Source organism: Drosophila ficusphila, unplaced genomic scaffold, assembly GCF_018152265.1.
Source record: "Drosophila ficusphila isolate 14025-0441.05 unplaced genomic scaffold, ASM1815226v1 contig_791, whole genome shotgun sequence".
In the NCBI taxonomy this organism is placed as follows: Eukaryota; Metazoa; Arthropoda; class Insecta; order Diptera; family Drosophilidae; genus Drosophila; species Drosophila ficusphila.
Window position 1 is genome coordinate 1,823,134 of NW_025064737.1, and position 15,390 is coordinate 1,838,523.

A 15,390-nucleotide genomic window follows, 5' to 3' on the forward strand; every position below is an offset into this window, starting at 1 on the left:
TCAATTGAAATTTCTCAAGCGTTTTCCTTTTTCTTCAGTGGGCCAAAAATATGTTTTAACGACGACAGGCCCACGCCTCGGGATTTAGGGGATAATTTCACCGGCAGAGCGTTTTCCAAAACAAAAATAAATGCGGCACGTCAAGTGAGTTCCTTGTTCCTCCCGCAGGGCAAATGAAATTGAAATTTGCCACAGTACTCGTATATTTTTTCCGCCTGCTAAATAGATTTGCCAGCGAAATATTATACGTAAAATTGAATTGACTCCGCCGAGTTCGCCTTCGCTGAGGGCAAGTGAAAATGGTATTCGTAGGGCCGAAAAACAAACAGACAGACGTATAATTTAAGGAAAGAGCCCGAGACGAGCGTATAATAAATTCATCAAGACAGCAGGCAGTCATTCAGTCAGTCAGTCAGTCGGTCCGATCGGATCCGATAGTCACGGTCCGGCTTTCCACGCTGCGGTGCAGTTCATCAGTTGTCGGGGGTCAGAGTGAAACGTAATTGGCCCGCGGCACTTAATTTGATTGAGGAGAGGAGGTGGGAGTTGCGAGTTGCACGTTGCGACTCCACCATGGCAACCTGTGCCCACATCGACCAGTCTCCGCGGATCTCAGGCTTGGTTAGTTTTCTTGGCGGGGGCGAGCCTCGATGTCAACGCGGAGTGAAAGTGAAAAGCTCGCCAGCGGAGGAAAAACCAAAACAAAACAGGAATTTTCTTTCTTTTTATGCAATTGTTCGGCGGCGAAAAGGTTCCCAGCCAAATGGCCACAGAATTGTGTATTCTGCCTTGCCGAGTTTGAGTCGAACGCGCAGACAAAGGCCGAATAAATCGACTTCTCTGGGGGAAACGTTTCATGCCGATCTTGGCCAAGTTCGTTACCGAAGTTGTTTGAATCTGCACTTGAAGAAAGATACAAAACAGAGATCGTACTTAGCAAAACACAGTATAAATTTCATTTTCATGGAGTTGCTATTATCAGCTCATTAATAAAGAATGTGCTTTTAAAAATTACACGCAGTTTCCATGTTTGAATTTTGCTAAGCTTAAGTAATTTTTATTAGCTCTAATCTTATAAATTAATGTACATTAAGGTACATACATGAAGGAAAATATTAATAAATTATACTATAATAATTGGATTGTAATGTGTGAAGCATAAGGTAAAAGAAGAGGTTTATGTTTGTATTCTAAACATAAAGGATGATAATAAAACTGAATGGGATTAATTAAGCAGAGTTTTTGTATTTACCACAAAGTTGAATTGTTGTTCAAGAAAATGTTTTCATTGTGGTGGCATTTTCTCCAGTGCAAGCGCCACAATTGCCTTCGATCACTAAGCGTTCGGTTGTTTGCTCTCTGTTAACACAAAATGCCAATTACTGCAAATTGTGGGCTGCTGCATCTGGCGCTACCGCCAACTGTTAGCCCGGTGTTTTTGGCCCATTAGCAGAGGATGGTTCGTCGAAAGTCGGGATTGCGTGTGAGCCATACGTAGATTATCATAAATTATCGCCGGCGGATTATGCGCGACTAGTGTCTCTGCATTTTAATTCACGTTCGCAGGGTGCCGTGTGTGTCCTCCGGCTGGCTATGTAGAACAAGTCAAAACTTATGCTGAGATATGCACTTTCCCGCTAGAAAAGAAAAACACTTTTCGTGTCCGACTATGCGCGGCGTGTTTCGGAGCGATAAAATTGCAAATCCCATCATTAGATGTTCGTCAGCCCGGCTTTTCTAATTAATATTTCATAAATTAGAAGCGCCAAGCATAAATTATACATGAGTCGCCTAGTATGTGTTGCTTCGTCTGTTGTTTCAGTAGCTACACTTTGCGAAAATCACGGTGAAAACTTTCACCTTCCTCGGGTAGCCTAAAAGTCTGCTTAACAATTTCTCAGCTGCCTGTCTAAAAAGATACCTTACTTTCGTGGAATAACAATAAACTTTTTGCTGCCGACCTGCTTGCGGTGCTGAATCTCCAATCGGTCTTCATTTTTTACCCATCCACTCAAAAATGGTTTGACTACGTGCCAAGCAAATAGGATTAAAATCATAACGCACAAGCCCCAAATGAAAAAAGCTAGAGTGGTAGTTGATACAAAAATCCAATTAAGCCCTATTTGCATATGGATGGTGTGTACTGGCTGTAGGCAAAAACATAACATCTTTTCATATTGAATTTGCTTGTGTGTAGAAAGGTCAGAATGCGGTTGACAACAAGGGTCAGCTAGATTAAAACTGTTGCATTCGTAAATAAATATTGTACGACCTCCTTAGGATAAAAAACTTGTTGACCTCATTTTAGCAAAAACAGAATGTATTTTTTTGCCAATATATCAACTTAGGGTAAGTAAGTAAGCAACATTGAAGCTTTGAAATTCGTAAATAAATATTTTGAAAAGTATTCAGTGTTAAAAACGTTTTAAGTTAACATACTTATTAAGCAACAGTTTCTAAATATGCTTTCTGCGAAACTACCTCTAGTTTCAAAAAAAAAAAAAAAAATATAAAAATTACAGCAGCAGAACCGCACACCTTAATTTATGCTTTAAAATAAATAACCAAGGAAATTTGGCGTAATTTATACTATCCCCACGGCACACTAATTTCATGCTTTCTTCTCGCAATTCACTAAGCCGGGCTACATGCGTTAACTCCGATTCGTTGCAGGATAATTCGCGGCTTCCACTTTCATTAACTTTCTGCTTTCCTGCTGCTGGCGACACATCTCGTGGTGGTTCTATAATTTTCCACCCAATCAGCATTCATTTCGGTTTCGCAGCGCTCGCCTAATAAATATGTAAGGCCAAATCTTCGCGTGTGCAATCGAAAGCCAAAGATGGGAGAAGATCTCGGCTCTCGCCTCGGTTTCACAGTTTGCCGATGAAAGTGGGCGTCGGAGGCGGTGGAGAAAAATCATTAGGCCGGGCCACCGATATAAAGACTCTAATAATTGCCCAGATCTGATAATTACGGCAAATCGGCCCCTACAGCCAGCCTGCCGATTGCACTAAATCTGCAGCGAAGCTTTGCTTTAGTGCCTGGTTTACAGGCAGTTTGCCGGCTGCCAACCGCACTTATCATGCATACTACGCTCTGAATAGCCACACCATCTATTGCTGCACTCGGGAAAAAACATACAATAGAATACAATAGAAAAAAAGCTTTTATTATTAAATGAATACAAGTAAATTAGCAATATGCAGACATATTTCAGAAAAGTGATTGTAAGGGCAATTACAGAATATTCGTCGCTCAAAGATGAAAACATTTTTTTTATTGATTGACTTTATAGTTCAAAAAGTTTTTTTTAAGTTGTATTTACCAATTGTTTATTTTCAAGATATATGTTTATTATTTTACAACAACTATAATTTATTTTATAAGTTGAAGAAAACTTAACTTAACTATTGAAAAATAAGAGATCAACAGGATGTTCTCCTAAATCCCAATATTTCATTATTTATTTTACTATCAAACTCCTTTTCCAGTGCACTAATGCTGGCAGCAAAAGCAAAGCTGGCTGCAACGGCTGCCTGGCTAATTGTGGCAAGGTGAAGTGTATAAATTTGGCGGACAAGCTGGCGCACAAGATCAGTTGGCCAAGAGATACTCCAGCAGGCGCAGCCAGACGGAGTAGAGAGAACTACAAGTTAGATCACAAGGATTGGGAATACGCTGTAAATGGATATGCGCCTGGGTCTGCTCATCGCCCTGTGGCTGGCGGCCTTTCAGGCCTGGGCTCTGGAGGCGCCACCAAGTGTTAACTCCACGGAGAGCGGACTGCTGCGGACAGTGCGGCATGTTTACGGACAATGTGCGGACAGCGAGGACATCTTCTGGTGCTGCAAGGTGCAGGGAGTTCGCCTCTTGGGACGTGCTCTTAAAGTCCAACAGCTGGGGATTGTGGATGGAGTGAGCCTTGTGCGACGGGAATCATTCGGCCAGGATACGCGGAGTGGTCGCTCCAGCTTGGTGGAGAGTCAGCTGAGCAACCGGGATCTGGAGCATATGTCCGGAAAGAGCTTGGATTCCCTGCTGCTGGATCGCTTCCTCAACTTCCTGCACAGCCACCAGCTGCAGGTTAATCTGCCGCGTTTGCTGCGGTTTGGCGAGCTGAATGGCCAGAATTGGCTGCAGCACTTGATAAACTACTTTTGGCCGACCAGCGAAAGTGAGGGCCGCAAGAAGAAGGAGGACAAAAAGTACCTGGGACCGTTCATCGCCGCCGTCCTGCTGAAGACCGCCATTCTGAAGATGGCCTACCACTCGATCGCCATTGTGGCGGGCAAGGCGCTGATCGTGGGCAAGATAGCCCTGATCATTAGCGCGATTATTGGCCTGAGGCGGCTGGTGGCCCACGACAGCAGCGAGAAGACCACCTACGAGATCGTGAAGCATCCGCAGGTGCAGCAGAGCCACACCTACTCGTCCAGCCACCAGGGAGAGTACGACACGGGCGGCCACGACAGTGGATCCTACCACCGCAGCATCGACGACGAGATGATGATGCAGGACAAGGCCTACCAGGCCTGGATGCCCCACGCGGGCGCCACCGCCTCCTCGCCCCTCGCCGTCAAGGGGTCGCGGTAAGGGAGTCGCCGATGGCCTTCAGGGGTCGCCAGCCCCCACACCAAAGATCCCCACAAGCCCCGCTTAGTCCAATCTATATGAAATTGTATTTACACTCGACAGCCCTCCAGTTTAAGTTTAGTTATCGTAGTTATTATGTTACCACAGAGCGAGCATTAAAAAGAATCGAATTTCATCGTGCAGCTTGTCTTATTGTCAAAAAATTATATTTCATTAGATTTTATTTATTTTGAAAGATTATTCCGGAAATTTCGGTGTTTATCCTGCAGAGTGTTCAACATTTCTCAGAGTTTAAAGAGGAATTCTGAACACAGTTACTCTTTAATTGAGCGTAAATAGACTTTTATGTAGTGGTTGATTGAACTATTCAGAAAAAGATGTGTAACTTCAAAAAAAAAATCACAATAGTCACAGTGACAGTTTAAAGTGTTTCAAGCGGTTTTCTGTTTATGGTTTAAATAATTTTTGAGACAAATTCGGGTTTTATTTACTCCGAAATGGTAATCATGAAAGGTAATCATGAAATTACAATGATCATGAGTGAATAAACTTAATTTTATAATTAATTGAATGACATATTTTTCTAATAATTCAGCTGGTATCTTTCTCAGAGTTTAATGAACAAAAATGTTCTTACAATAGAGAATAAAAAGATATATTTAGTGTCAATTATTTAATATATTGAAATAAAAAAACATATTTCATATTTAATATCACAATATTAGGTATAAAGTGTTCAACGAATTTCTCAGTTAGTTGGGTATAGTTTAATTATTTTTTGAAACAAATATGCCTTTTATGTAGGCTAAAAACAGTGATCAAGTATGTTTAAAATAACCCCTAGTTTTTTGGCTTTATTTATTTTACAAGTGTTCGAACACAATACAGGCTTAAAGGAACCCCCTAGTGGGTTTGGTGGCCTCTGGACGTGGCTGTTGGGGATCGACTTCCGCCTGATGCAGGCGACGTTTCAGCGGTTCCATTTGGTAGGCCTGGTAGTACTCCGCGTGGCTGCCCAGCGGGGGCTCCTCCACCTGCTCCAGCTGCGAGGAGGCGTAGTCGTGGGTGGGCATGCTGCGGTGCCAGCCGCTCTCGTGGCTGGAGTGCACCACCACGTGCTCGGTGGCACCACCACTACTACTACCACTGTGTCCACTCGATCCCTTTTTTATACTGCCCTGCGGAGAGAAGCGTAGCGCCAACAATTTGGACCGAACTGCTCTAAGAACGCGTTCTACTCACCAGCAGCGAGATGACCAAGGCGATCTTGGCCATTATAAAGGCCGAGCCGGCGATGAGGATGACCTTGCCCAGGAACATTTGCGCCAGGGTGGCCACCATTATCATGCCGCCCATCATCGCCATGTGCTTGTCTTTGTCCTTCTTTTTGCGACCTGTTTTTTTGGAGCAGTTTTTATTTTTATTTTTATTCTTGTCTTTCTTCTTGTTCTTTTTTTTCTTAGATTTTTTCTTTTTCTTAGGCTTTTTCTTCTTCTTTTTAGACTTTTTCTTCTTTTTAGACTTTTTCTTTTTCTTAGACTTTTTCTTTTTCTTCTTCTGCTTATCTTTATCTTTATCATAGGTTGTTGCATGCACTTCGAAACTACCAAATCCTGCTATTAACTTATCCACTTTATCATCTACGCTCGCATAACTACCTTGATCCAAACCAAGTTCGCTGCCAAAATCGTCGATGGCATTCGAGATGGTCAACTGCCTTGGCAGCCGAAGTCGTAAAGCTCTTCCTTGAACCAACTCGAGTAGTTTTCCCGGCAACCCAGTATCCATTCGCCTCCTTTCCTGATTTTGTAATCCGGGCTGTGGTTCAATGCTGAGATAATCGCTGATCTGCCAAGTGCTGTTATCCTGAGTGGCTGCATCCAGCAATCGCTCGCTCTCGGAGTTCAGACAATCCCAGAGCTCCGAACCTCCTAGACAACGGGCTATGATCCTGCCCAGACTTCTGGGACTCCATTGGGAGGTGGGCGTGGCACTTATCGTTTCACTGCCATTGTGACTTAAAGCCAGGACCGAACTGCCCACCATTACGCACTGTAGCAACACCACACGCCACATATTCAAAACTTAACCAACTTCACTGTAATGAGACCTTTTTACACGCTTTTTGAACCACAAATAACCCAGGCAGTAGCTCTGCCTTCTTATTTATAATGCCTTATACTTTTCGGGGTAGCAATTAACGCGCTTGTCAAAGCACGACACCGAACTCTTGATAGGAATCAAATAGAAATGTTTTCAGAAGTTTGCTTGCTGAACCCTGACCTTTTGAAAACTGAAACCGAATTTTTCGGTTAGGTTACTTTCATTTTTGGAAAGCATTCACTACACTTGGCTACAGCTTAGATACACATAAAGAAATCATTAGGCAAATACCGATAATAAAATTCTTACAGTTACTGTTTGAGTGAATTGCCTATATAATTATTGAAGATTTGTTAAAAGTAAATTTCTCATGCATTTGTTAAATTTTTTTAAAATTATTTTTAACGTCCTTCAAATTAAAAAGACCAAACATAATTTGACAAGAATATTTATTTATTTACATAGGTACAATTACTTAACTTCATAATTATTTTACCTATTTTTCCTGTTTTTAAACGGGAACTCTTAGTTCTTAACTAGAACTTATTCATGCATATTTATACGTAAGTATTACTAATATTAAATACCCTTTGCAAATAGCTCTTACTTTTATATACAAATACTGAAATTTATTTGATATCCATGAGATCCTAGAGCGATCTCACATCGACCGCTTGCCATCCCTCCATTCCGTGGGGATCCTGAAAGTTTCTCATCAGGTGTCCTTCCTCCTGCTCCACACTGGCTGCCAAAAGTTTGTTGCTCGCTCTGCGTTGGTTTTCAAAGTCGTAAAAGCGGTCTTGAGTGGGTGGTTTTGGGTGGCTTGGTGTTGCTTGAACCGGCGTTTCTGCCACTCGCGGTTGCTCAAATCTGATTTTCCGTTCACTTCGACGGTACGGTGATGCCTCGTGCACGTCGTACTGGTGATGGAACTCATCCTGGCCTTGCCCAAATACCGTCGTTTTTCCAGGAAAGTGGCCCAATGGTCGGTGGCCGTTAAAGCCACCGAAGCCAAAGTTTGAGCCGCCGAAGCTGGCGAAATTAGCGCCTCCAAAACCGCCGCCAAGTCCTCCCAAGCCTCCCAGCCCTCCCATAATTCCTCCTAGTCCCAAAAAGCTGCTCACATATATCGCCAACTTTACCAAGAATAATGACTTCTTGAGGAGCAGACATATGCCAGCGAAAAGCAAAGGAACAAGTGCAACGAGATTGAACTTCAGGCCCAAAAGAAAGGGCAGTAAATACTGCTTAGCGACAAGACGACCTGAAAATATATTTGTAACCATTTTGTTACTTATTTAATACTTATCGTAAAAGTTTTTAAATAATGTTTTTTAAATAAATTTTTTAGATTGTTAATTTTGAAGATACATTCAAGCAACCTTTCGAAGCCAATATATTTAAAAGTATAAAATCTGCTGAACATTTAATTGGTCCATATTATAATTTAAATATTATATATACATAAAAGCTTTCCTTATGAAAGATTTTGTAGATAAATACGGTACTACGGTAAATATAAGAATATATATTTTGGATAAACTGTTAGTAAAAGTAGGTACACCTCTTGTAATGGACTTTACATTATTTGTTCCTTACCGGTTGATGGCTCCTCGAATCCGAATTGCCGCTCTCCCTGAGCAGCTCCATCCAGGACGAACTCAGCCACGCTGTTCGCATCCGCCGTGGGCCCAATTTTGAACATAAGGCCAGGATAAAGGCCGTCCATGTGCCACTCGAGACTCCGTTGACCCATTACGGCGCCAGCGTTCTCCAGAATACCACGAAAATCAACTGGATCTGTATCGAGCACATTGGCCAAAGATCTTACTGCGGGTGTTTCACTTTTAACAGTCACAAAATCTTCCACGAATCGGATATTATCACTCTCGTCCAGTCGCTGAATAAAATTTAGGGCAGATCGACCCAGGCATTCAGTTAGCTTTGGTTTCTGGGATCCACGAACACACTGCTTGAACTCGGAACTCATTCCGGAAAAATCACTGGCAATCACTTGCTGGAATCCGACCAGGAGGAAAACCATATCCAGTGGCGACATGTTGGTCAAATGCTTGGATCTCAACTGAGCCCGCTGGCCAACTGACCCTTCCGTTTTATATCCGCCACTTCTCGTTATACAATAATCAACTGGTCTTTGGCCAAAAGCAAATCTGCTCCCATTCAGCTAACGCGGTGCTTTTTGCACATGGCCCAATAACGGAAATTGTTTTACATCAACGCCAAGTGGCGGCTCTTCGTCTTCGTCTGCTTCTTATTTAAGCCGGCATGGTCATGGTCAGTGCACACGACCCAAAGCTGCGTCGACTGGTGGCCAATTTTTCGCACATCTCGGCCATTATGCAAGGGGTTATTGTTATTCCACAGAAATTATGAAATACTCGCAGGCGCCACCGTTCGGACCCCTCGGAAAATCTGCAATTACCATTGCTGATGCCAGTCTATTAAATAAACGGCGACGCTTAGAGAATTACCAGAAAAGTTCCATCGCTTACACAGAAAAACTTGAAAATTGCCGCGAGTCAATTAAGAAAACAAACAAGCGGAAAACGGCGACTGGAGATACTATTACTCATCATGGTATTAGCCTAATTTGATACAAAATAAAATAATGGAATGCCATTCCTTCAAAGATTATTTAACATTTCTCTAACATAAAAGCAAAAATACATAATAATAATAATAATGATATATTCAATGATGCAAAAATAAATAAAATAATATAAAACATATTCGTAACACATAATATAATTTAAATCATTTATTTAAAAACCTTTGAGTGATGTCTTTTAAAGTTCTTATTGATTCATATTTTATTGTTCTCTTTGTATTTAACCTGTGTATCCTTAAAATTGCTTTATCTTTGCACAGATAAAGCCCAAAGTCAATCAAAATTGCCTTTGCCAAGCGGACTTAACCATCGTAACCTCAAGCTGATGAGTGAGGAAAGTTTGTTGAGTAATTCGCTAGATTTCGAGAGGAAAACCTTTGCCTACTTGTAGGCATCGCCAGCAAAAGTTAAAACTTTGTCATGGTGATGCCAGCACGTCGAGACTTTTGACTGCAATACGAAAATCAGAAAGGTAAGCCCGCGGTCTTTGCGGGTGCGGAAATTTAAATATCCGCCGAAGAAAGTGTCTGACATCTTGACACCCTCTGTGGTCCTCTGTGGCGAACTGTGGAGTTTCCCGATTCCGCAACCGAATAAACTTTTGGGAAATTAGACTCTCCCTCCCAAGTAACATTTCCCACCTAGACAAAATTCATGGAACTTCGGCGATGGACTTATGCTTTAATCTTAGCGGTGGCTGTCGCCGAAAACTTTTGTAATTTCGCAAAAGTTGTGTTTCGTTTTATTGGGGGGCGGTGAGCAATGGCCGACAGTCAATAAATTTCGAATTGCAAAGCGCAGCGACAAAAAAGAAATTGTATTAATAAACACTTTCACCGCCAATACTTGAAATTCACGGCCAGTTGCCTGCAGTTGTTTACAAATAGTTAGCCGCGAAAAGAAGAAATACGAGGCGGCTTGCAGACCTTTTGGCCATTTTGAGCGTTTTGTCGGCTTTGGCCATTTATATTCCGAATGCCGTCGGGCCATAAATTGCAGCTTTGGGGCAACTTGGGGCAGCTGGGGGGCGTGCTCCCAGTCTGGAACTGGAATCCACGTTCCCAGCCACACACCCAATTTGTTTGGGGCGTACGTGTTGCACTGCGAGTGCAAAAAGAAAAAAAGCGGGTCGCAACTTTCATTAGATTTTCCCGAGATGCGAGTGAGTTTCTGGAGCGACATCGGATACACTTGTGTGTGTGTGTGTGTGTATGTGTGTGTGGCATGTGCAACACACTACTGACCGAAGTGGCAGTAGAAGAGGCTTCTCCTCCACGCCTGGCTGACTCAAGTGAAATCCGGCGATCTTGCTCCGTGATTTTGTGTGTCGCCCATGCAATTGATATCGCTGGCCCCCTTTTTAGCTCGACCGGTGAAAGAGTGAAAGCACTCGGCGGCGTATGAGTGATATTCCATTGAAAGATTAAAAAGCACTGAGACATCGGTTCGAGATAAATGCGGCATTTCTTTTATTGATTTTTGTTTTTAGGGGGGCTGGCTGGCCAGGGGCTCTCCTGCGCCTAGCGGCAGTTCAGAGTTAGGCAGTTTAGTTTAATAGTTTAGCTTGAGAGTTTAGTTGAGTTAAGCGTAGAGTTTATGGGCAGTAAAGCTCTGAGTATTAATACAAGAGTTGCTAAGATTAGCTTTAAAGGACGCCAGGTTTCCCCCGGCGGCAGCCCCCAGCTGCTTACTTCTATACCTATTTTCTCTGGGTTCTTGGTTTTTTTGATTTGAGTTTTGGGAATCTGGGTTTTTGCGTTGCCGCTCGGATTTTCTCAATGGCGCCTTATGTGTGTAAGCCTGGCATGAACTATGCTATACAAATAAATTAAATAAATAGAATAAGTTAGACGACGACGGCCCTCTTCTCTCCATCCTCCATCCTCCATCCGAGTATTGCACTGATGGTTGCCTCAGCATTCAGCGGTTTTTGGCAGACAGCTCATTGGCTCATTGCTCATACGCCGCGTAGGCCAGCTTGTGGGCCTGGGAATCGGCGGCGCCGGCTGGCAGCGAGCGTCCGTAGCTGTGCTCGTGCTCGTAGTGCGGGTGCGCCACCACCTCGTAGTTCTCCTTCTTGGACTCCAGCAGCTTCTTCAGCCCGATGATGCCGGAGAGCAGCAGGGCGATCTTGCCGATGACGAGCGCCTTGAAGGAGATCAGAGCCAGGAAGCCGATGGCCAAGGGCAGCAGGGCGGCCATCTTCAGCTTGAAGAGCATCAGCAGCGGCATCAGGTACTTCTTCTTCTCCTTCTTCTTGCCACGAGCTGGGGAAATATGAAAGGGAGGTGGGTGGAGGAGGGAGGGGAAAGGATCGTTGTTAGTTACAAATTTGCATTACTTTCGCTGGACCAAAGCTGACCGCTAATTAGCAACTGGAGCACAGATAATTAGCCAGCGAACAGGACCGACCGCTTTCTATGTGGCTGCGTTTAGAAATCGGAAATTACAGCCGCCGCGCACAAAAAGAAAGTAAGCCTCGCTAACTGGCTGACTAAAGTGCAATTAATAGCCAACTATCTGCCCGATAACCAGCTGCCAATGCACCGCTATGTGGCTATATGGCTCCATGGATACATGGATACATGGCTGCATGGCTACATGGCTACTTGGCATCTTGGTTACTTGGCATCTTGGCCGGCAGAGTCGCAGGATGACCCCAATTTGGCGGCAAGGTAACAGTGAAAACAGGATTTGCGACGGAGCCATCTGCCCGAGAACTGGTCGCCCGCATTACTAACCCAAATTGGCAGCCACTTGGCCAGACCAGATTGGCTGTTAATGTGCAACAGAGCTATAAGTAGATACTCACATTCCTCGAGGGCGCGCTGCATGTCCTGGATGGAGTCCTTGGGCACCTTGAACTGCAGCGTGTGGGTGCCGAAGAAGCGGGCCACGCGCTCCACCAGCAGGGAGTCCACCTCGGCCTCCCGGGCCTCCACCTCCTCGGGCAACTGCATCTCGTTGAGGGAACGACCCACGGGGATCTCGTCTGTTTTGACCAGAGCGATGCCCTCGGTCAGCCGGACATCTCCGTTCTCAGTGTCGAAGTAGTGCAGAGCTCGCTCCTTAAGGGTGGATAGTATTAGCTGGGTGGTTCTTAAGTTGAAGGAGGTGTTCTCCCCCGGTTTTCGTTACCTTCATGCACAAGACCATCGACCGCTCGCCGCAGTCCTTGACCATCTTCAAAGCGCTGGTCAGCAGGCTGTCCGCTTCCGAGGCAGCCGCCGCCGTGGAGGCAATCAATGCAAACAGGCACACGAACTTAAACATGGTTCCGGGATATTTCCTTTTTTTATTTGATTTAATATTTCACACAAACACTGGTCACTGGCTCGCAGTTATCCTGCCACTTCCTGGCGATTCGGGGATACGTGTGTTCACTTGATTGAGTGCACTGCGCTCGATTGGCGTGTTCGATCTGTCGGTCAGAAGGCAACCGGTAAACTGTGGCTAGAAGACGCACGCGGATCGAGTTTTATTCCCGGCCAGCAGAGCGGCGGCTGCGTTGGCCAGCAGCGACGACAACGGCAACACAGTTGTTGCTTCAGCGCTCTGCGAGTGGTCCGAATCCCCCACTCCCCCAATCCCCCCATTCGCCACTTCGCAGCCCCGCAATCGCACACACAGTAGCCGAGCTTAGAATTTAAATAAACAACCCGACGAACCTGGCCAGGTTGCAGCCGAAGTCGAGTTGGCCATCCAAGGCGCAGCCAAGAGACACCTGGACAGGTGCGCCGCAGTCGCAGTTCGCGGCGGCAGAGCTCATTGCCAGTTGTTGTTTGTCAACACACTTCGACGGCAGTTAGCTGTTTGCTAGCCGTTTGCCTGCCACAGGGATTGTGGCCAATTGTGTGGGTCCAATGAAGTGATCAGCGAGCGATTAAATATTGAATCTACTTGGACTAGGTCCCTTAAATTAATGTTGTACTTAGGGCGCCAGAAGAGAAAGTGATGGTAAAAAGCTCTTTGGATTATTCCCCACTCCTGAAGAAGTGATTAATATGACACAAACAAATTTGTAATGCTAAAAGCTTAGAACAGAACAAATTGATTTTAAGTACTGCATTTATTTGATTTAATACTTGGGATTTAGATTGAGGAATAATAAATGTATAACAAGACCAATTAGGACAAAATGCCAATAAGGAATTTACTGTTTTCGTAACGAGATGATTTGTAATAATTAAATGTGTAATGAGTTCCTACCATTAGCAAAGTGTAATTGATATAATAATAAACAAAAAACAATAATTACGGCTTCATATTACCATTGCTACAAGTAACGCTTAGTTAACTGATTTATTATACCCTTGTAAGTAAAATGCAAAAGCCAGTTGAACAGAAAAGCAATGTTTAGTTATCGTGATAAAATGTCTTTATTCATTTTTCGTTTATTGTAATTGTTAAATAAGTACTATTTGTGTTGAAAAAGATTGGCGTTCATTGTGGTTAACGGCTGCTTTTATGTTAGGCAAATTGTGTGTTCTTTTGTTTCAATTATTTATTACTGTTTTTTCCGGCCACTGCAAATGAGAAATACGCCCATGAGAAATACATGAATTATAAGCCAACAGCATTAGCAAGCTTACATCATGAACTAGCAATTATGTTCTTGGCCAAACCGAGTTAAGTTAGTGGGCTGCAGAGCAGTTAAGGTAATTGAGGCACCTTAGAGGCGCCACCTGATGATGGCACACTTTCAGCGGTGAGTAAATCTTGGCTGCGGCAGAAAGTGCTGCAGTGGTTTCATTTCGAACTGCAGTTACCACCACACACAGCTGGGAAATGCTGACGGGGTGGGCGGTGGGTGGTTAATCAAGAGCGCCATTTAAGATGGCCGCCGATGGTCGAAAGCAACCGCCGCTCGAATTGGAGTAAAATAGAAAATTAACTAGTTTGCTGACGCTGCGGCGGCATGGTGGAAGAAATTTCACTTTAATTTTGCTTTTTATTTATGTGTTTGTTTGTGCCTCCAGCGGGCATCTCGCATAATGTATCTGCAGTTTTGTATGCCAATCCGATCGCCATCGGCATCGCCATCGCCATCGCCGACAGTAGTTGCACAGAGAGTCTCGCACGAGAGTTTCATTGGCATTATGTCGCTTTAATTTGCAGCACTCGAAAATTGCCACACGTCGCAGCGGCTGCTTCTCGTCTCAACGCTCCACAGTCCGCAGTCCACAGTCCGCAGTCCGCATCGTCAGCCGGGTAATTTACGCATTAGACTTAGACAAGTGCCCCGAAAGAAAGCTACGCCGCAGATTTGCATGCTGCCCAAAACAACCGCACAGAAAATAAAACACAAGACTCGCATCTAGATGCAAAGCCACTCGACATTTCGAAGACGATTATCCAAAGCGGCAACATGAGCCCAAAATCCGTTGATGGAATATGTAAATGTAAATGCCTTGCACGTGGACATAGATGGATGTGACAGCCACTGTCACGCTGTGATTGTGATGTCTCCTAATGCCCTTTCAGCTAATGCCCTTTATGACTTAGACCGACTTTTTAGTGGCTTTAAAATAAATTTATACCAAATAACTTTAGTACATAAATAACATTCTTGCATATGTAATAATATTCACTAGCAAATAAAATATTATCCTAACAATTTTAAAATTATATATGGGATATTTTGTATTAATACCAATATCTGCAATCTTTTATCCCTATAAAAAATGCAAAAAAAATATTTCTTCAACCATTAAAAAAAGAGTATTGTGATGTCGACTTGATGTAGTTTGCTAAGGGCTAACTCAACATATATCTAAGCTCTGTGCGTGCGCAATGAAAGTGAAAAAGTAATTTCATTGCTAACATTTTGTACAATTTAAACTACGGCACTTCAAACATTGTGTGATGCAATATTTAAATAATCTGGGCATTCGAGTCATGGTAAAATGCTGAAAAAGGCTAGCAATCGCACACATTTTTCCACTACTCTGAAGAGAGATTTGTAATGGGATTTTAATTTGATAGCCAGGCTTGTTAGACAGATTTTATGAGCTGAGTATTTTCAGTAAATTTTTGCACTTCACTTCAATTGAGTGTGCGCA

At 43.6% G+C, this 15,390-nt stretch overlaps 4 protein-coding genes across 4 annotated transcripts; 1 reads left to right on the forward strand and 3 right to left on the reverse strand.

Annotated features, from left to right (window-relative positions):
* The first annotated feature begins 3,687 nt into the window (after window positions 1-3,687).
* Window positions 3,688-4,596, forward strand: LOC108091777. Its single transcript, XM_017191124.1, has one exon. The coding sequence runs from the start codon at window positions 3,688-3,690 to the stop codon at window positions 4,594-4,596; it is 909 nt and encodes a 302-aa protein (XP_017046613.1).
* Window positions 4,597-5,215: 619 nt separating this feature from the next.
* LOC108091763 lies at window positions 5,216-6,730 on the reverse strand. The gene is made up of 3 exons (XM_017191108.2): window positions 6,255-6,730; window positions 5,839-5,990; window positions 5,216-5,774 (listed from the first exon to the last, which is right to left on the reverse strand). Exons 1-3 carry the CDS (start codon window positions 6,670-6,672, stop codon window positions 5,487-5,489), a joined length of 858 nt encoding a protein of 285 aa, XP_017046597.2. The 5' UTR covers window positions 6,673-6,730; the 3' UTR covers window positions 5,216-5,486.
* Window positions 6,731-7,349: 619 nt separating this feature from the next.
* On the reverse strand, window positions 7,350-8,758 carry LOC122320751. Its single transcript, XM_043209102.1, has 2 exons — window positions 8,299-8,758; window positions 7,350-7,963 (listed from the first exon to the last, which is right to left on the reverse strand). The coding sequence occupies exons 1-2, from the start codon at window positions 8,756-8,758 to the stop codon at window positions 7,350-7,352; spliced, it is 1,074 nt and encodes a 357-aa protein (XP_043065037.1).
* A 2,011-nt stretch (window positions 8,759-10,769) lies between these two features.
* On the reverse strand, window positions 10,770-12,796 carry LOC108091729. Its single transcript, XM_017191072.2, has 3 exons — window positions 12,467-12,796; window positions 12,141-12,396; window positions 10,770-11,595 (listed from the first exon to the last, which is right to left on the reverse strand). The coding sequence occupies exons 1-3, from the start codon at window positions 12,599-12,601 to the stop codon at window positions 11,279-11,281; spliced, it is 708 nt and encodes a 235-aa protein (XP_017046561.1). The 5' UTR covers window positions 12,602-12,796; the 3' UTR covers window positions 10,770-11,278.
* Window positions 12,797-15,390: the final 2,594 nt, after the last annotated feature.